The sequence below is a fragment of the Siphateles boraxobius genome, unplaced genomic scaffold, assembly GCF_051911475.1.
Source record: "Siphateles boraxobius isolate OS27281-9 unplaced genomic scaffold, OSU_SipBor_1 56, whole genome shotgun sequence".
NCBI classification, from domain to species: Eukaryota; Metazoa; Chordata; class Actinopteri; order Cypriniformes; family Leuciscidae; genus Siphateles; species Siphateles boraxobius.
The window spans coordinates 11,666,288-11,686,567 of record NW_027509182.1 but is presented as its reverse complement, the minus strand read 5'-3'; the positions used below and the strand labels follow the sequence as shown (position 1 = coordinate 11,686,567).

Below are 20,280 nucleotides of genomic sequence, written 5' to 3'. Positions count from 1 at the left end.
AAGATATGAATGTGCCGCATTGAAAAGTAGACACTTTATTTTACTGGCTGCTTTTTTGTAAAAAAACTTTTTTTTTTATTGTGTGGGCTGCAATACCAAAACATGTTCAAATAAACATATCAAAACCTTTTTACAATTTCCCCTAAAGCTCAAATTACACAGTTTAAAAAGTACGCTATTCAACTAAATACAAACGGAGGCCTTTGCAATTACAACACACATTTGTTGATATGTAACCTGAATGTGTTCAGTTTGCAGTTTTAAACTTTTTCTTCTTGGTTTTCGCGACCTGAGGCAGTGGCATTTTAAAAGCAGTCCTATAAACAGAAGAACACAAGAACGTTTGTTAAAGGTTGCCCGAAACCACGTTATCTATTAGACATGCTTCAAAATGATGTTAAAAAACACTCACTCGCATGTTGTGCAGATTGGACTGAAGTTACAGAATACTGATGAACAAAAGATGCAAAACAAGGTTAAAACATGTTAAAATATAACCCTGCAATAAAGGATCTTTTGATATATTTTGTGGGTCAGTAAAAAGGCAAAGTTAATAAAAACCTTTTTCAAAGGTCTATTTTTGTGTGTCCGTCGCATAAAGTGACACGTCTTGATATCAGAGACCATATTAACAGATTACAGTATTCAGACTGTAAACATGAGCTGTGAATTTTAATGTGATCTCCCACAATTATAGATTTCCATTTCAGTGCACGGTTTCTACAAAAATAAAACATTGATAATCAGAATGATTTCTGAAGGATCATATGAATAAAGTCGACGAGTAATGATGCTAAAAATTCAGCTTTGATCACAAGAATAAATTATATTCAAATAGGAAACATTTCTTTAACGCCTTCTGTGGCGACACTGAAATAGTGATGCACGATATATCAGCCACCATATCGGTATCGGACGATACATGTTCATTTTTAATGTTGTCGGCCCAATAAGAAAATTTGTCGATAAATATTAGTTTATTTCCTTCAGCGGAGACACTTCAGATGTGCACCGTTCAACAATTATAGTTTTGAATTGCTTGAAATATGACTGAAATCATTAAAATACAGTTAAGTGCAACATGTGTAGCGCAAATCTGTCATATAGGCTACATAAAATTGTAATGAGAACATTATAATTGTGTGCTTTTAATGAGGAGACTTAAGTTTTTATAATCAGGCTCTTAAAAATTATTAAAAAAAATTGGATTTAGATTTATCAGCCAATATACTGGTTATCGGATTTCAAATATAAAGAATTATCGGGTTTGACCAAATGTTCATATACCGATAACATCATGGATAATAATTCTTTATATTTGAAATCTGATAGCATCTAGTCTGAAACAAGCCTAAATCCACCAATGACTTCAAACATGTGTTTCTCCAAACCGATGATAAGCAATAAAGTGTAGATGAACACGTACTTGACAGGCACACTGAACAGACGTAGCCGATTTCAATAAGGTTGCGGTGGCAGAAGCAAGCGGCCCTGTAGTCCACGTGCACCGGGGGAGGCAATAACAACTGCGAGCGCTGGTCCGCGTCTGGTAGAAACACCCACTGACACACAACGCAAGCATGAGACCTTTCACAGAAACACTAAACATCCTTCTACCATATTTAAAGGAACTTTTTGATACAGGGCTCTCAAGTATCACGCATTGAGCGTGACAGTCACTCATTTCGGTCTTTTATCATGCACTCGTGCCACACATTGTGTTTCTCACGCGGAAAACTATTTATAATATATTTAATATGCCCAAAATGTCTCAAGCCGAGCCACTCTCACTGCAGACCCGGCAGGAATCAAGCGCGTCTCCCCTGGACTTATCAGCCAATCAAAAAAAAAGAAAGGGGCTACACAATAGCCAACCAGAAAACAGCACTATTGTATCTAGGTAAGATTTAACGCAACAACCAATGAAAAAAAAGCATATTCTGGAATTGTTCACGTGATTCTGCTACTACAAGTTTCGTTCACCCACAGAGGAAACCACTGGAGCTCCGAGCATCACTTTGAGTTAGTCATGATCTCCTGTTTTAATGTTACAACAAATTCACAACTTGTTTGACACAAACAATGACAACTTGACTGCTGTTAGAGAATGTTTCCCAGATAATTAGCTTCAGTTTTTCACGAGTGTCTGTAACTTAGCCAACCGTTTTACTCTTGCCTGTCTTCAAAACTTGAGAGCCCTGTTTGATATATTTTAAGGTCACTAAAAAGGCGTTAGGAAAAGAAAAAAAGTTTGTTTGCTCACTCTAAGTTCAAGTTAATAAAAACATTTTCCAAAGGTCTATTTCTTGTGTCCGCCGCATAAAGTTACACGTCTTGATATCAGAAAACATTAACAGATTACAGTATTCATTCTGTATATATCATTCAGAGTCCATTTCAGATAAATGCACGGTTTCTACAAAAATAAAACATTGATAATAATCATTCATATTAGAATGATTTCTGAAGGATCATGTGACACTGAAGACCGGAGTAATGATGCTGAAAATTCAGCTCTCATCACTGGAATAAATTACATTTCACAATATATTCAAATATATTTTACGCCTGGTAAAAACACACAAGACAAGCATGAGAACGTTCACAACAACACTAAATAACCCGCTACGATATGATGAGCGTGCAAATATCTCACCAACAAATACTGTGCCAGAGCAATCTTTTGAGGAATTCGGAGATACAAGCCTCCAGTAATGTCACAAGCCTGTTGAAAAACAAACACTCAATCAAATCAAGTAATTCAGTACTGTTGAAAACGCTCCGAAACATCAGTCTGACTGCACTTCAGCGTGTGCAATGCATGCTTTTCATCAGGAAACACAATGAGCAATAATTAATGCAATTGCAAACGTGCCATCAAATCTGTGCAAGACTCATGAATTTTGTTCAAACATTTACCAATATAATAAAAGTGGTAATAAAATTGCTTCCGCTTCATATCCTTGAAATAGTCAGTGCTTATTACTTGTAGAAAGATGGAAATTTGGACCATTAAAGGGATATTTCATCTAAAAATTTAAAGTCTCTCATTGTTTACTCACCCTAATGACATCTTCAAGGTTTATGACTATTTCTTCAGATAAACACAAAGATTTTTAGGTAGGCCTGTATTTTTATCTACTATGATATACCACAATGATTTTGATTTGTGTGTGTAGTTTTTCAAGCGTCAAATCAATATCCAATGACATTATATGGACTCACTTGTTTTCCTAAAAATCTTCCTTTGTGTTTATACATCAGGTGAGTAAATGATGAGAGAATTTTCATTTTTGGGTGGAATATCCCTTTAAGTTTAGATACATATTTTGTTTATTTCTTCATGCTATCTGAACGATCATTTGCGGCATTATTTAAATCGCTTTGCTTCTCACCGATGTATTTTGTGGTATCATCATTATCATCTATAGCTTTACCAACTGGACATATCAGCAATCTTAATAAAATAAATTATATTTACTATGTGATTTTAAAACAACATCAATAAAAGCAAGCAAGTAGCCTTAACACTTAAATACCTGTTGCAATAGTCCTGAGTCGGTGTCCAAAACACAGGCATCAATCAGGATATTCTTTATGAACAGGGAATCATGGAAGTATATACATATCAATATCAGAAGAATACATAATTAAAATGTAAAGATGCTAGTTCAGTTGTTACCCCCACCTTCTTCTGTGCTGCAAAGATCATATTCATGAAGTTCATGTACTGTAATGTAGAATCCTCAGCAGCTTTTATTACCTGAAATCACACTCAAACATGTTAGTGCACTTAAACAACTGAACGCTGTTAACGCTAAAGAGGTGCTTACCAAAATCCTTGATTTCATGTCCTGTCCAGCTGGAAGTAAAACGCATGAGAATTCAGTCCAAATATTAATTGCACTAAATAAAATTAATGAGATCTATTTAATTAAAGCATTAGGAAATCTTAAATTCACATTGCTTTCGCTCTAATCTATGAATCATATGTGCTTAGTTTTCATTGCACTACCTTGCACTTCCTTCGAGACTCGATGAATGTCTGAGAGTCAAAAATTAATGAAAATTGAAGTGTGTAGTTTGCACATCATATCTTATTCACAAAACTCTTTTTAGGTCTAAACTAGGGCTACACAATTCATCGAATTTGTAATCGCGATTACAATTACGGATTCCACAATTATGTAATCGTTCAAAGGCACAATTAGAAAAAGAAAAATAGTGCACTTACATTATTCTGTGTGCTTAAGTTGCGTTTTTGTTCTCTCTACAGTTTATCTTAAGGTTCTCCTTAATTTTTCGTTTTCGTTTTATTATAACATTATAATACCATGCATATTTCTTTAAAAAAATGTCTTTTATATATTTGACATTTGAGGCTTAATGCTAGAGAAAAGCAATACAAGTTATTCAGGACGAGTGTTTTCAAAACATCATTCAATGTAAATTGTGATAATAGTAATTCATAATCGCAATTACAATTTCAAAGGAATAATCGACCATTATGATTTTGTCATAATCGTGCAGCCCTGGTCTAAAGTGAAATAATGAGGATGGAGTGCTGGGCAGAAGAGGATACAGCACAGAGCTCTGGAGAGAGAGACGGCCAGCAGCGAGTCTGTCTGATTCCCACTGACTTCTGCTGTTCATACGGAGAATAAACACAATTATACTCTAGTATTATCAGCCAGAATACACTGCAAATTAAACATGTCTAAACACATCAAACCAAACAGCAAAAGAAAAACATTTATCCAACCAAGTCATTAGTTCCGTTAATCAGTGTAATAACAATACAATCTTTAAATAACTTACTTCTGTCCATGATTTTCTTAATCTCTTCTGCAAAGAGATCATTAGTAGCTGACAGAAGTTCATATTTGCCATCAGTACTTCCAGATATTTCATCCCCTGATTTCCACTGCTTACTGGGATATAGGAAGTGGCTTGATGACACACACAAAAAAAAAGTTTAGTTTTAGTGCTTGGCCTGGTTTCACAGACCGGGTTTAGATTAAGCCAGGATTAGAACTTAGTTTAATTAGAGCATTTAAGTAGCGTTTATAAGTATTACTGATGTGAATCTTGAGACAAAACAATGACACTGACATATTTTAGTGTGTGTGTGTTTGTGTGTGTTTATAAATAATGTATAGTTGAGATGAGCAGGTTAACTATGAATGATCAGTTTATTGTCTACCTTTCATGATACAGGTTTGCAATAATGGCTAGTTTGTTGGTTCTTGACATTACTAAATGGGCATTTGCCAGGACCATTAAAGCATCCAAACATGTTGAAAGAGTGAACTGAAAGAAAAGAGGAAAAAGTTAATTTTAATGGGCAATAATTATAATATTTAAAAAAAAAAAACGTTATGAATCAGGGTCAGGATCACATTATATGAAGTAAAAAAAACACATTACCTTCGGTTCTCGTTGAGCTTGCTGACCCCACCAAACTGGGTTGACATCCAGCACCAGAACCAGAATATTAATTTCGTCCTCTGCAAACATTATTGATGGTTATCATTTTCATATATCACTCGAGTCATCATGTCTATTAAGAGCATCACAGTTCATGTGTTTTCAAAATTAAGATTCTTCCGTCTATTTTTATGAAAAGTTGTTTTCTTGTTAACATTTCAAAAACATGTTTTTTATGATTTACAAACCTGATGCCATTGCTGCGATTCCTATATCTCAACATCACTATAAACGGTATTTAATTGATATTTTGATCCGATATGTTAACATTAGACCGCTCGGACGTCTTCTTCTGTGTATTCACGGGAAGGATGCGAACTAAATTAGCAAGTGCACAGCGCCACCTCCTGTGCTGGACTGGGAAATATTCCATGCTTTTTATTATTTATTTGTTAATTTATTATTCATTTATTTATTTATTAATTCTCCCATTAATTCATTCAGTTTTACATCTGTACATCAATTCATTAGTAGAGTATAAATAAATTCATGCTGTTTTGCTCCAGTCCTGTAGGTGGCTATACACATCACTGGTGCTGCTGGTCCATCCGTCTTGAAATAAATAAGGGAAAAGAAGAAGAAGAAAGTACAACACTTGTTCACTGTAACGTTGCTAATTTTGAGGAAATACAGTAAATATAAAACCTGTTGTCAAAGTCGACAATCTAAAAAAAAGTAAAATAAACATAATTCTGTTGACTAGGTTAAAATATTCCATCGTGTTCAGTGTCATAGTGCCATGAGAGAACATTGCATCAGCAAAGCATCGTAAGAGAGAGAGAATTCAAACACATCACTCCTGAAACACTTCTTTAATATGGAAGAAAGAGGTGAGTTTTGAGACCGTAGTTATTAAAAACAGTTCAGTGATGCTACATGCTATTTTGTTAGCATCTGTGTTCTAATCATCTTCCAGTTTATGAGTTGTATGAGGTTATGTTCTTCATTCTGTGATGTTGTAAAAGGCTTTAGACAGATTTTACACCTGTTTTGCAATAACTAGATGAAAACATATAGAGAAAGCGTTCATGGGAAACTCTGAAGAGAAGAATAAGAAGATTTCCTCTTCGTTCAACCGGATATTATTATTATCATCACCGTATTTATTTATTTCAAGTGTCATAAATGTATTGACGATGATGATGGGACTGATGCTACGGTTATGTTATGAAACCTAAATTTTTATTAGGGTCCTTTATTTGTGTTAGGATATTCCTTTGTTTTATTCACTCACCTTTAATACGTGACACTAGTTGTTATTGCATTTTATTAATAGGTTAAAGGATATATTAATAAATAATAATAATTTTAATTATTAATAGCTTTAATAGTTTAAATAATTACATTAAATGATTGAAATAATTAATTTGGATCTAGATTCTGAATATAAATAACATTAAATTTATTAGAAAATTTTGTAACACTTTTCAATAAGGTCTCATGCATTAGCGTTAGCCAACATGAACTAAAAATGAGCAATATAATTTTGTATTAATGTTAATTAATAAAAATACAATAGTTCTTTGTTCATACTGTTAACAAAGTAAACCTTACTGTAAAGTGTTGCCAAAGAAATTTGACTGAAATAAAATCCAGAATCTTAATTATATTTCAATATGCCATCAGAATGGGAATTTAATGTTGTTTACTTGCAAGCCGAAAACTAAAATGAATCAATAAACGTGTTTCCTCGCAGAACTGGTGGAGTATTTCCGAGCGCAGATCCGAGAAGACCCAGACGTGGCTTCAGCGGTGGCTGCGATACGATCCCTGCTGGAGTTCCTGAAGAGGGATCAGAGTGAGTTTGCTCTCTCTCTCTGTGTGTGTGTGTGTGTGTGTGGACCTGAACCGATGCTTGTCCTCCTCCTGCAGGCGAGACTATCCTGGGCCTGAGAGAGAACATGACGCAGGCCATCCACCGGCTTCAGGAGACGGACTCATCCGTGGCCGTGTCGTCGGGAGGAGAGCTGTTCCTGCGCTTCATCAGTCTGACCTCACTGGAGCATCCGGTCAGTTCAGCACACACATTATAGTGAAGTTACTCGGAAGTTAGCGGCGCGTGGGTTCCCTCGATCGAAACACTAAGCATTTTCCCCATAGACTTTTGGAAAATCGCAAAAAATAAGATCTGTGTTCAACAAAGAGTTGTGACCCTTACACGTTTTGTCTATCAAGATAATCTTTACAAGTTAATCCAAAATGTATACATTTTGAAGCCTATATAAAGTTTAAAAAAACCACAAGTAAAGTTTAAAAAACCACAAGCAGGTTATAACTGGTGTGTTTTATGTCATAGATCAAAACGTGAACATATTTAGAGGCTTTAACCACAGACCTTATTTCAGGCGATTTAGAAAAAACCCATAGACTTTAGGGCGAGGGAACCGGAAGTGCTAAAATGCTAACTCACTTCCGCGTTTTGGCCTACAAAGTGACGTCATAACTTCGGCACTCTATAGTGCAGATGTTTGGAGAGTTAACCCTGTGAAGCCTGACATATAAAATGAAAAAACGATTAATCGCATCCAACATAAAAGTTTGTAAATATATATAGTGTGTGTTTTTGTGTATTTTTTTTATCCCGCTGTAACCTCTAAAACATCCTACAAAAACATTCCCATAATCTGCTGCAATCAAATATTGCCCTTACCTTTAGATTAAAGGTTAAGATGTCTGTGGTTGAAGGACATACACCTTGATTTTACCAAGATGGCGCCGGCGTGGCTGGCTCGCCGTTTGGCTATCCTGACTGTTACAAGTTTTATACTGTTTTTACTGAGTATCATTAGGACCACTGACTCTCTGCGGGTGTACGATCGCATAGAGCTCTTAAATATTAAAATTTTAGTGGATTCGTGTGCTGAATATAATAACAAGGGATCTTCAAAGTCGTGTCCCTTTTATCTGGCGGATATACCAGAGCACCTGTTCCGTCTGAAGGCGCTGCTTCCCAGGAAACGCCGGCGCAGAGGAGTGCGCAGCGGTAGGCTAGTCAGGCTGAAATCCTGGCTAGCAATATCTCCAAATTTGGCGTGGTCCCACACAAGTATCCCTCAAGAGTATGAGGCTTGTTTTCATCGCCTGATATCTCGGCGCATCTTCGCTCCTGCTGGCAGCTATCTGGTCCCTGTGGTCGGTAAACTGGATGAGCGTCTTGCTGTGCGCCACCGCCGACTGCGTCTACGCGGAGTGAACCCTGGTTATCTTCAGCCGCTGAGCAGGGTAGCTTCGGCAGCAAACCGCGTCCAGGCTTCAACCAGGTGTGCACTTGTCAATGCAAGATCCGTGATGAACAAGTCATTTATTCTAAAGGACTTCTTTAATACGCATTCATTGGATTTATTCTTTATTACGGAAACATGGATTAATCTGGGTGAGTCCACTGCCTTCTCGGAACTGCTACCTCCCGAGTGTACTTTTATTAATACACCGCGTACGACTGGACGTGGAGGAGGTATTGCCACAATACTAAAGAGTCACTTACATTGTAAGCCATTGTCGATGGCTTTTACTTCATTTGAGCTAAGTTGCTTTGAACTGGGTGCGCGAAATCCTGTTTTGTGCGCGGTGATATACCGGCCGCCAAAGCATAATCATGACTTTATAAAGGACTTTTCAGATTTCATTGCAGTTGTAAGAACGAATTATGATAAGATTTTAATTGTTGGTGATTTTAATGTACACGTCTGCTGCCCTTCAAAGGCTATGGCGAAAGAGTTTTTAAATTTGATTGATGGTTTTAATTTAACTCAACATGTTGCAGGATCCACACAAATACATGGGCATTTACTGGATCTTGTACTGTCCTATGGGTTGCCTATTGATAATGTATTAGTGTCTGATGCTATTTTTTCGGATCATTGTCCTGTCATGTTTGATTTTGTTTTTAACGAGCTAGTTAAAACATCCGCTCCCGTGCGTTATGGCCGCACTCTGAAGCCCGACACTTCCTTGTGTTTTTCTTCTCTTTTTGCTACACATGTACATGCAAACGGCGACTCCGCTGCCTTAGACACAGAGCAACTAAGTAATGTTTTTTTGTCCACCTGTTCTGAGGTCCTGGACACTGTAGCTCCAATTAGAGCTATGCGCCCTAGACCAAAGCCAGAGCCATGGCACTGTGAAGCCACACGCGCAGCCAGACGAGAGTGTAGAAGGGCAGAGCGCCGGTGGAAAAAGGATGGGCTTCAGGTGTTTTATCAGATTTTACAGGAGAGTTGGAGAAAATATCAAAAAATTGTTAAAGCTAAACAAACACAATATTTTTCAGAAATAGTTTCTCAAAATGCAAACAATCCACGTGTTCTTTTTAAAATCATTGGGTCTGTATTGAACCCTCCACAATCCACCTCTTGTGAATTTTCACCTGATATCTGTGAGACATTTTTGGAATTTTTTAATAGTAAGGTTTCAAATATCAGAGCCAATATATCACCCTCTTTTCTTAACTTCTCTGTAAACATGCATTGCTCTGGAATTTTCTGTCAGTTTGAGCTAGTTTCACTACCATCTCTTACAAAGATCGTTTCTCAAATTAAACCCTCCACATCCCTTATGGACCCTGTCCCTTCACGCCTTTTTAAGGATGTGTGGGAAACGATTGGCTCTCATGTTGAAGAAATTATAAATAGTAGTCTGTCTTCTGGAGTTGTGCCTGCATTTTGTAAAAAAGCAGTGATTGAACCACTAATTAAGAAAGCTGGACTTGATTCCACAAATGTTTCAAATTATCGCCCTATTTCAAAACTTCCTTTTTTATCAAAAATTTTGGAAAAATGTGTATTGATGCAGTTACAGTCTTTTTTGGAAGCACATGGCACTTTAGATGTTTTTCAGTCAGGTTTTAAAGCATTTCATAGCACTGAGTCTGCACTTTTAAAGGTTTTAAATGACCTGTTTTTAATGACAGATTCTGGTGATTCAGCCATTTTAGTGCTTTTAGATCTCACTGCTGCTTTTGACACAGTCGACCACACAATTCTTTTATCTCGTATGGAAAACTGTGTGGGAGTCAGGGGGATTGCCCTAAAATGGTTTCAGTCTTATTTTTTCGGGAGATGCTACTTTGTTAAAACGGGCGACTTTACCTCATCAACTTTGCCTCTTAACTGTGGGGTCCCTCAGGGATCAATTCTTGGTCCTATTCTTTTTGCTATTTACCTCCTTCCACTGGGACAAATTTTTAAAAAACATGGCATCTCTTATCATCTTTATGCTGATGACTGCCAAATTTATTTGCCAATCAGAAAGCATGAAGGCAGCTCCCTGACACCTCTACTGGACTGTTTAAACGATGTCAAAGCGTGGTTAGCACAAAATTTTTTAAAACTAAATGAGAGTAAAACTGAGATCATTTATTTTGGCCCCACAAACCCCATGATAGATTTGGGCCGCCTAAACGACTTTGTCCATCCTGTGATAACTAATCTGGGGGTTAAAATAGACAGTGATTTTAAATTTGATAAACAAATAAATGCGGTTGTGAAATCTAGTTTTTATCATCTTCGCCTTTTAGCTAAAGTTAAACCGTTTTTGTCTTTTAACAGTTTTGAACAAGCTACACATGCTTTTATTTCTTCTCGATTAGACTACTGTAATGCACTCTATACCGGTATAAATCATAACACACTTTCACGCTTACAGTTAGTCCAAAATTCTGCAGCACGACTTTTAACAGGAACCAAAAAGCGCACACACATAACTCCAATTCTCGCCTCATTGCACTGGCTTCCTGTTCGTTTTAGGATTGATTTTAAGATTTTATTGTTTGTTTTTAAAGCTGTAAATGGACTGGCCCCAACATATATTGCGGACCTCATTCAAATTTATGCGCCAGCGAGGTCACTGAGGTCGGAGGGCCAGCTCCAGCTCGCGGTTCCCAAGACAAGACTGAAAACTCGAGGGGACAGGGCCTTTTCTGTGGTGGGACCAAAACTTTGGAATGCGCTGCCCCTCCATGTTAGAACTGCTTCGACAGTTGAGAGTTTTAAGTCTCGTCTAAAGACACATTTTTATTCCTTGGCTTTTAACACCCTGTGAGTTGTGTGGTCCTCTGATGTCTTTTATTGTTTTATTGTTTTAAATATATTTTAGGATTGAGATGTTCTTAATTTCGTAATTTTGTTTTTATTGTATGTAATTTGATCTGTATGTTCGAATCTTCTGTGCAGCACTTTGGAAACTTTCTGTTTATAAAATGTGCTATAGAAATAAAGTGGATTGGATTGGATTGGATTGGATTCGGGGTCCTCGGCGGTGCCTCTAACCAGCTCAATCTTGGATTTGCCAATATTAATATTTCATTACAAAAATCATGTAATATTGATAGGGAAAAATCACTTTTAGACTTGTTTAAAAAGTTTTACGAATCACCACAACGAACTGATTTGGTTTTATTTAAAAAAGATTCAGAATAATACAAAGACAAAAAATTTCATATTTGAACATGATTTTTCAAAAAAAATTATGTCTGGATAGTCAAGTTAACCTAAGCCGCTTCAGTCCAGTTGAAATATTACTAACAATATAAAAGTTAATCTTATGTTGACTTTATAATAATCAGTAGATTGCACTTTAAAAAACGTGAAGCATGAGCTGAAGTTGGACGTTTTTTTATACTAAAAGGCCTTTTACTTGCCGTAAAAGTCTAAACTATCAATCAGACGACAAAGGGTTAAAGGAAATGTGCATATTGAATATGATATAGTTGGCTTATTGGGATTATCCTTCACTCCACGCTTCAAAGTTTTGAGAGTGACGACTATACAGTATATACTGCTTTTATGTGCTTGTCAAAAAAAATTCGACTTGCTTATTAAATGAAAAATTGAAAAGTTGTTTTATTAATGCTCTTAAAATGCTGTTATTATTTGCTGAGTTTTTTCTTCCGTCACAGTGTGATTGACCTTGTGATGTTATCACAGGATCTCTCACAGTGTAAGAATGTGATGATAGAGAGAGGTGAACTCTTCCTGAAGAAGATCTCCCTCTCTAGGGGCAAAGTGGGTAAACTGTGCCACACCTTCATCAAAGATGGAGCCGTAAGTACAGTCGTTCCTATAAGACATCATTTGTCATTATTTTGGACACACTCTCATATTTCCTTTCCATTTGCAGAAAATCCTCACACACTCGTCCTCCCGAGTGGTGTTAAAGGTTCTGGAAAATGCGGCAGCGGATAACAAACGTTTTACAGTATATGTCACTGAATCACAACCGGATTCAGCAGGGTGAGTGTTTTCTGTCTGACAACATGCAGAATTAACAGAAAAGGTTTCAATAGCGTATTAATCAATGTGACATGGCGCTAAAATCTGAAACTATTAGCATCTTTTCCCTAGCTATGACCGTGTCTTTATTCTCCTCTTTCTTTCAGCGCACATAAAAAACACAATTGCCAGAGTGTGATTTATCTCTGTTTGTTCACTATAGCAGTGGTTCCCAACCTTTTTTTGTCTGAGACCCCCTTTTTCCCAAGAAAATATTTTAGGGCCCCCCTTCACATTTAATGATATTGTCGCTCTTGTAAGCTTGCAGCAAGGATGACAAAATGTTTTGTTTTTAAACAAACGGTATGTTTATTACTATAACCAGATATGTTTATGCACAAATAATAGCGTATAATATTAAAAATACTATAATAAAAACATCAGTAGCCCGTTTGTAATTTAAAAACGTAAGCCTAGAAGTAGCCTATTAATTGATCCTTCGCAAAGACCCGCCCCCCTTAGTTACTGTCGCTATGTCCGACAAGCTACGCCGCTCTCACGCACACACCATGTTCTCACGCAGTGAAAAATGCATCGTGGATCAGAGACTGACAATATGCTGACAGACAGGACAGACCAGGTTACTTTTCGGTTACTTTTGATATTAAACAAAGACGCACCTTTCAAATTTGGTCATTTTTAAAAAGAAATTTAAACAATAAATACCGTTTTGTGGCTCTTTAATGTGTCGTGACAGATCGCTGTAGAGCCTCAGTTAAAGCTGGTCGTGAACCGATCATCTCTTCCTTCTAGTTCATTTATAGCATCAAATAAACATGAATGAACATAAGAAAGAATGTTGTTTTAACCGCGGAAAGGCGTCAATATATTCAGTTTTTCAAGTTCAAATCCTCCCATGTTAATCTACTAACTCTCCTGACTGCTTTGTCGGACAAAATGGCGGATGGCGAAGTATGATTGGTCAGATCAGCTGTCAATCAAGCTCCCTGCGAAGGGTCAATTGGCTCTATTAGAAATGCATTATTATAGGCTATAACAAAATTACTGGTGTCTGGGACTTTGTTGAAAACCCATTTTTTGGTCAGCCAGGGGATCATGAATAAAATGAGCTAATGTAATATGATCGTTTGGCGCTCTAGCGATTAATAAACATGCGTTTATTAACAGAATAATGCATCTTGCGGAAGAACATTGTAGCCGGAGCTACTTCTCTCTGTTTATGTCTATGACGAGTCACACAGGCACTGGGCTACGACCCAAACCAGTGTAAAATAGTCCCAATATAAACACTTATTATAGGTGTACCATAGTGACTCAGGATAAGACAAAAACACGGTTTGGAAAATGGATTCATGATGAACTCGCTCATTATATAAATTTAGTAAATTTGTAAAGTTACGGATTGCTGCTTTAATGCTCGCTGTTCAACGCTTTTCAAAATATTACGCGACCCCCCAAAGAGCTCGCTGACGCCCCCTTGTGGGCCGAGACCCCCTGTTGGGAACCGATGCACTATAGCACAGCTGATGACGTTTTATTCTTCTGTACTAACTTGTCGTAGCCTATGATTCAATATGTGTCATGATCATACATGTCGTACCCAAGTTTAATAGATCGACGTCGTACATTTGTAATGTACTTATAGGATTGCTGAAATCACACAGTCTGTAGGCATAAATCTACATCGTTTTAAAACGGCTAGTGAGTGGCTTGTTTGAGCGTTCAGGAAGCCCTGTATTGTATACTTAGTTTAGTTAAGGGTCATGTATATCACACGTCCATCAGATTTGTTACTTGGTGATATACAGTATATGGACGCAAAAGTTGTGTCTCAAATGACATACTACGCACTTCTACACTGTGTACTTATGCACTAAGTTCTCAACGGTGTAGTGTAAGAATGTCAATCAACATCTCTGATGCTCCTCCCCCTCCGCTACGTAGAGTAGCTAAAGCTGTGACAGTCGAGTGCATGAAGTGTCTTCATTAATTACATCATCCGGGTGTTTAAAATGCACTTTCATTTTCAGTGTGAACGCACTACTCATTAGTTATACTACAAAATGGCATAGAATAGTGCACAAGTATGCGAATTGGGACGCACCTAAAGACCCCAATTTACTAATATCCCATATAAAATTATTTATCCATTTCAAACTATCAAATTATGTGCATGCGTTATGTAATGGGCGTATTACGGCTGATATACTAAGAATGTTTGCACAGATATGTTGGGCACACCCACATTTAACAGAGGCATTTTGTAAATGTACCAAAAGAAAACCAAGCCATATTAGTTATATATACACAATGGTGCTTGAAAGTTTGTGCAAAATGTTCATTATTTTAACAAAATAAGAGGGATCATATAAAATGCATGTTATTTTTTATTTAGTACTGTCCTGGATAAGATATTAGACATAAAAGATTTTTACATATAGTCCACAAGACAAAAAAATAGCTGAATTTATAAAATGAACCCTTGATTCTTGATACTGTATGTTGTTACCTGCCAAATGTTCTTCAGAAAAATCCTCCAGGTCCTGAAAATTGTTCTGTTTTCCAGCATCTTTTGCATATTTGAACCCTTTCCAGCAGTGACTGTATGATTTATATGATTTTGAGATCACACAGGACAACTGAGGGACTCAAACAGGGTACAAGGGTACATACACTTTTGAACATTGTTCATTGTTATAAATTCAGCTTTTTTGTGTGTCTTGTGGGCTATATGCAAACATCTTTTATGGGAAATATCTTATTCGGGATGGTACTAAATAAAATAAAAAGCATGCATTTTGAATGATCCCTCTTATATTGTTAAAATGTTTCACAGATTTCACAAGGGGTTCACAAACTTTCAAGCACCACTGTATATATATATATATATATATATAAAGCTTGCTATCAATTGTACATTGTTTATATCGTTGTTTATGATGCAATCATTTATGAATGTTTTTCCCTATTATCTCTTAGTGAACTTATGGCTAAAAAACTACGCAAACTCAATATACCGGTCACAATCGTGCTTGATGCTGCAGTCGGGTAAGTGTCTTAGTTTTGTTTTTACATCAAAATTGTCATAGAACCTCTTAACTGATGTAATTCTTGTACGACTCAAATCAGTAACATGAGAAAATGTTATGCGCTACTTGTTTTTGTGTGACTGTAGGTACATCATGGAGAAGGTAGACCTGGTAATTGTGGGCGCTGAGGGCGTTGTGGAGAGTGGCGGTGTTATAAACAAGGTCAGAAATACACACACACACACACACACACTTGTTGTCTAAATGTTGTTGTACTTAGGGCAAGACACTACTGGGAAATCCATCTTATATTGCAACGCAGAAGTAAGCCGTTTTCTGTTCCTATTCACTAACAGGAAAACAACTAGAAGAATAACAGTAAAACTGTTTGCACTACAAGTCATTGTGTTTATAATCACGAAAATTCATTCAAATAACATGGTAAGAAACACCAGTTTGATGTATCAAGCAGCACAAGGAGCCGTTTTGTACAGCAAAAAATACCGGAAGCCTTGACACGCTCAATTTACAAACGTTGCGTTTTTACTACATCATTGTCGTGTAATTGTACCCTAAGACAACTGTTTTGTATAACAAGTTTTCTGAAATGTTGTGTAAATATGCGAATGAGCCATCATCTAATTAAATATGCACTCATTTGCATACACTTCCAGAACACTGGATAAAAACAAGTTCACAATTCTCATGGCTTGATTTTGTATCCAAATCTCCATAAATCAGAAAATACTCTCAACAGACAATAACAAATCATGTTTTTAGCAGTAACATATCATAAACTGTCAAACCCCTCTGTAAAAACCTTCAGAATATAGACAGGAATAAAGCTGTAATGTTTGCGGTGTTTAAAAACTGCTAACGTGGAAATTTCTATCTCGGTGCAGTAGAACAAATAAAAAAATTCAGAAAACAGCCTTTAAGGATATGTATTTAAAGGTAATCTATAGATAGTCTATTAAATGTGTGTTTTCTTTCCACTACCTTGAAAGAAGACATGCTACAAAAGTCTCAAAATTAACCAGCACCGTACAGTAAGAACTGCTAAAGTGGAGATTTATGATTTTTTGAGAAAAATTATAATTTTGAGAAATCAGCCTTAAGGATATGTATTTTAAAGGTAATCTAAAGATACAATCAGACTAATGGAAAGAAAACACCCATAACACACATTTATTAGACTTACTACAAAAGGACAAAAAGCCCCAAATCTCAAAATTGACAAGTGTCTAATAAAACAACTGTTTTGCCTATAGTGTCTTGCCTTCAAACAAAATGCTTTTATTTCTTACTATTCATGCCTTGGATTGATCAAATTATTCATTCATTCTTTCATTCATGTCCTAGATCGGCACCTATCAGATGGCTGTGTGTTCGAAGGCGCACAACAAACCATTTTATGTGGTGGCAGAAAGTTTTAAGTTTGTGCGACTCTACCCTCTTAACCAGCAAGACGTCCCCGATAGATTCAAGGTAATGCTGCGTTCACGCCATGTCGTGATTACGAGATGACAATATGTGACTGGATTGAAGCGGTTCACGTCCTCGGATTGAGAATTATTCCTATGTTATCAACACCTACAATGAATCTGCAGTGGTCACATGGTACAAGTATGAGCTCTCAGAAAATTCCCAGTTTACAAGCTGTAATGCCGAGTTCTACGAGGACATGAACGCTTTTTACAAGTTGAAATCTCGTAATTGTGACACACATTAAAGCAGAAGTTTACTTTCAACTGAAAATTAGCCCTTGATTTACTCATCCTCAAGCCATCCTGGGTGTACAAGACTTACTTATTTCAGACGAATATAATCAGAGTTATATTAAAAAATGTTTTTTTATCAAACTCTTCCAAGTTTTATAATGGCAGTGGATCGCAACCAACAGATTGAAGCTCAAAAACGTGGATCTATCCGTCATAAACGAACTCCACACGGCTCCGGGGGTTAATAAAGGCCTTCTGAAGAAAAGCCATGCGTTTGTGTAAGAAAAATATGAATATTTAACACGTTACAAAAGTAATATTCTAGCTTCTGGTGTGGTGAAGTGTTGGGTCCCACTAAAGTGATGGGTCCCAGCTTAGGACCCCATTAGTATGCCTGATCTAAATCTGTTCTCGTGGTAACTACATGGTTCTTTTAATAACAAAACTTGTACAACATTTTGCGCTGATTATTACGATAAAAATAATGACAATTATAATTTCATTACGAATTACTGTGAATGCATTAAGGCAGTATAAGCTCAGGTAAAGCTCAGCTAACGTTAGCGCGCTCATCGGATAGCTACATGCTATGTTACTAGGTAAGCTAGCAAAAAAAACCCCACTAAGATCGGAAAAATATTTAAATTCACAATCTATAGCTTCTGTTATATACTAGTATATGAAACATATAAGTTAATAGACATTAATGACTCGTTATAACGTAGTTCAAACGACTTCTATAATAAAGTGATTTTGTCCGATTTGTAACCAGGCACTAAAGCGATTACCCATAAAACGTGCTTTGAACCAATCAGATTGCTTGTGTCCTAAGCTGGGACCCAACACTTCACCACACTGGCCAAACGAACATACGGATTCGACTTAAGTGTAAAGCGCAACTCATGCGACGCAGTGCTGATATTTATGCTAAGCCATGACACACTACGCTACTTCTGACGTCACATGTTGCGCTTTATACGCAAGTAGATTCGCGTTTGGCCGGAAGCTAGAATATTACTTTGTAATAGGGCTGTCACTTTACGTTCGAAAATCGATTGCACAATCGATCGGACCAACCAACACAAGTTTCGAAAACGAAAATAGGGAATCGATTTTAACTGCCTTTTTATTAACCAAAAATGTGTTTTAGGTAGACCGATCAATACAGTACACAGAACATGTAGGATGTTGGAAAATAACAATGTCTTTTCTGTTAACCCAATGCTTTTTAATATTCGCTATTACTTCAGTGCAAGTGAACAAGCACGCCGTTATTTGTTTCTTAGTGACGTGTGTTTTCAAGCAAGCCAGAAATGCGCAGATTCTGCGCAATACGCTGTATTTAATATATCATGAGGACTCACGAGTTGCGTATTTGCGCTAAATCCATGCAGATTTGGCTTACACGAACTTCCCCAGCAAAGTGAGTAAACATAGAAACACGCCAAATTGGCTCGTGATATGACAGCGTTACACGCCAAAGTTAGTTTTTATCCCAATTTGGCGGGTGTTAATTTCAAACCTTGAATGTTGCACTCATGTTTGTCATTGTGCAAAAAACTTCTCGCCAATAAATCATCAGAAATATCGCTGACTTGTGCGCGTCTCAAGCGCCCTCTTTACGTTCGTCCTAATGCCTGTTAGCTGTCCGTGGATTTGCCGATATTTGGTGTTGAAAATGGAAACGTCTTTAGACATGGAAACATCGATTTTACAATCAATTCAATGAACACCTATGTCTCAAATCGAACAGGATTTTTGCACAAAAGTGACAGGCCTACTTTGTACCGTGTTAAATATGAATATTTTTCTTACACAAACGCATGGCTTTTCTTCAGAAGGCCTTCATTAACCCCCGGAGCCGTGTGGAGTTCGTTTATGACGGATAGATGCACGTTTTTGAGCTTCAAACTGTTGGTTGCGATCCACTGCCATTATAAAACTTGAAAGAGCAAAGATATTTTTTAATATAACTCCGATTATATTCGTCTGAAAGAAGAAATCCATGTACACCTAGGATGGCTTGAGGATGAGTAAATCATGGGCTAATTTTCCTTTTACTTTAAACGCAGAGTTCCACTTATTATACATAAATATCTGTTTCAGTATAAAGCAGATATCCTGAAAACAGTGGATCTCAGCCAGGAGCACCCGCTGATCGACTACACCCCCCCGTCCCTCATCACGTTACTCTTCACTGACCTCGGGGTGCTGACGCCCTCAGCTGTGAGCGACGAGCTCATCAAACTATACCTGTGATCAACACGCTTCATAAAGCTTTCAGATGCACCGATAACTGGAGGATCCTGTATTTGGAGAGCAACGAATCCTGAATTTAAGATTAAATTATCTGGTTGAAGTGATTTTCATGTGCCCTTCTTCATTTAGAGAACTCAAATGCTGTGTTTATGAAACTGTTACATTTATTTTAAACGACTCCCTACATTTAAACATCATTTGAAACTTGTTCTGCCCAGTCATGCATGCTGAGGTAATGAGGATAAAATAGGATCTATATGATATTAAATATCAGGTATCTCAGAGCTATGAATAGTATAGTTGGGATGCACAATATATCGGTCACCATATTGTTATCGGCGCAATAAGAAAATTTGGCTGATATATTAAAGTCAATAAATAATGTATTATTTCCGTCAGCTGAGACACTTCAGATGCACTGCTCAATATGATGGTTTTAAATAGCTTGAAATATAAAAAAAAAGAGGAAAATATGGTTTAGTGCAACAAGTCTGTCATGTCGGCTATATAAAATTATGAGAACATTATAATTGTGTGCTTAGGTCATGGCTTTTA

At 36.9% G+C, this 20,280-nt stretch overlaps 3 protein-coding genes across 4 annotated transcripts in view; 1 reads left to right on the top strand and 2 right to left on the bottom strand.

The window, feature by feature from the left end:
• The window catches only part of arl6ip4 (ADP-ribosylation factor-like 6 interacting protein 4), a 122,358-nt gene that overhangs the window by 29,340 nt on the left and 72,738 nt on the right, over positions 1-20,280 (bottom strand). The gene's annotated exons all lie outside the window — the stretch shown is intronic.
• gtf2h3 (general transcription factor IIH, polypeptide 3) lies at positions 52-5,802 on the bottom strand. Of its 2 annotated transcripts, none has more exons than XM_077206827.1 (13): positions 5,676-5,802; positions 5,428-5,507; positions 5,204-5,310; positions 4,819-4,949; positions 4,583-4,645; positions 4,016-4,045; positions 3,834-3,862; positions 3,689-3,763; positions 3,540-3,593; positions 2,657-2,725; positions 1,427-1,562; positions 413-449; positions 52-317 (listed from the first exon to the last, which is right to left on the bottom strand). In XM_077206827.1, exons 1-13 carry the CDS (start codon positions 5,683-5,685, stop codon positions 248-250), a joined length of 891 nt encoding a protein of 296 aa, XP_077062942.1. In that variant the 5' UTR covers positions 5,686-5,802; the 3' UTR covers positions 52-247. The 2 variants fall into 2 exon arrangements, with proteins under 2 accessions (XP_077062942.1, XP_077062943.1); XM_077206828.1 differs by having other exon boundaries at positions 4,583-4,642; positions 5,676-5,793.
• On the top strand, positions 6,036-19,829 carry eif2b1 (eukaryotic translation initiation factor 2B, subunit 1 alpha). The gene is made up of 9 exons (XM_077206826.1): positions 6,036-6,317; positions 7,184-7,285; positions 7,360-7,496; positions 12,411-12,527; positions 12,604-12,716; positions 15,696-15,764; positions 15,892-15,967; positions 17,108-17,233; positions 19,573-19,829. The coding sequence occupies exons 1-9, from the start codon at positions 6,305-6,307 to the stop codon at positions 19,723-19,725; spliced, it is 906 nt and encodes a 301-aa protein (XP_077062941.1). The 5' UTR covers positions 6,036-6,304; the 3' UTR covers positions 19,726-19,829.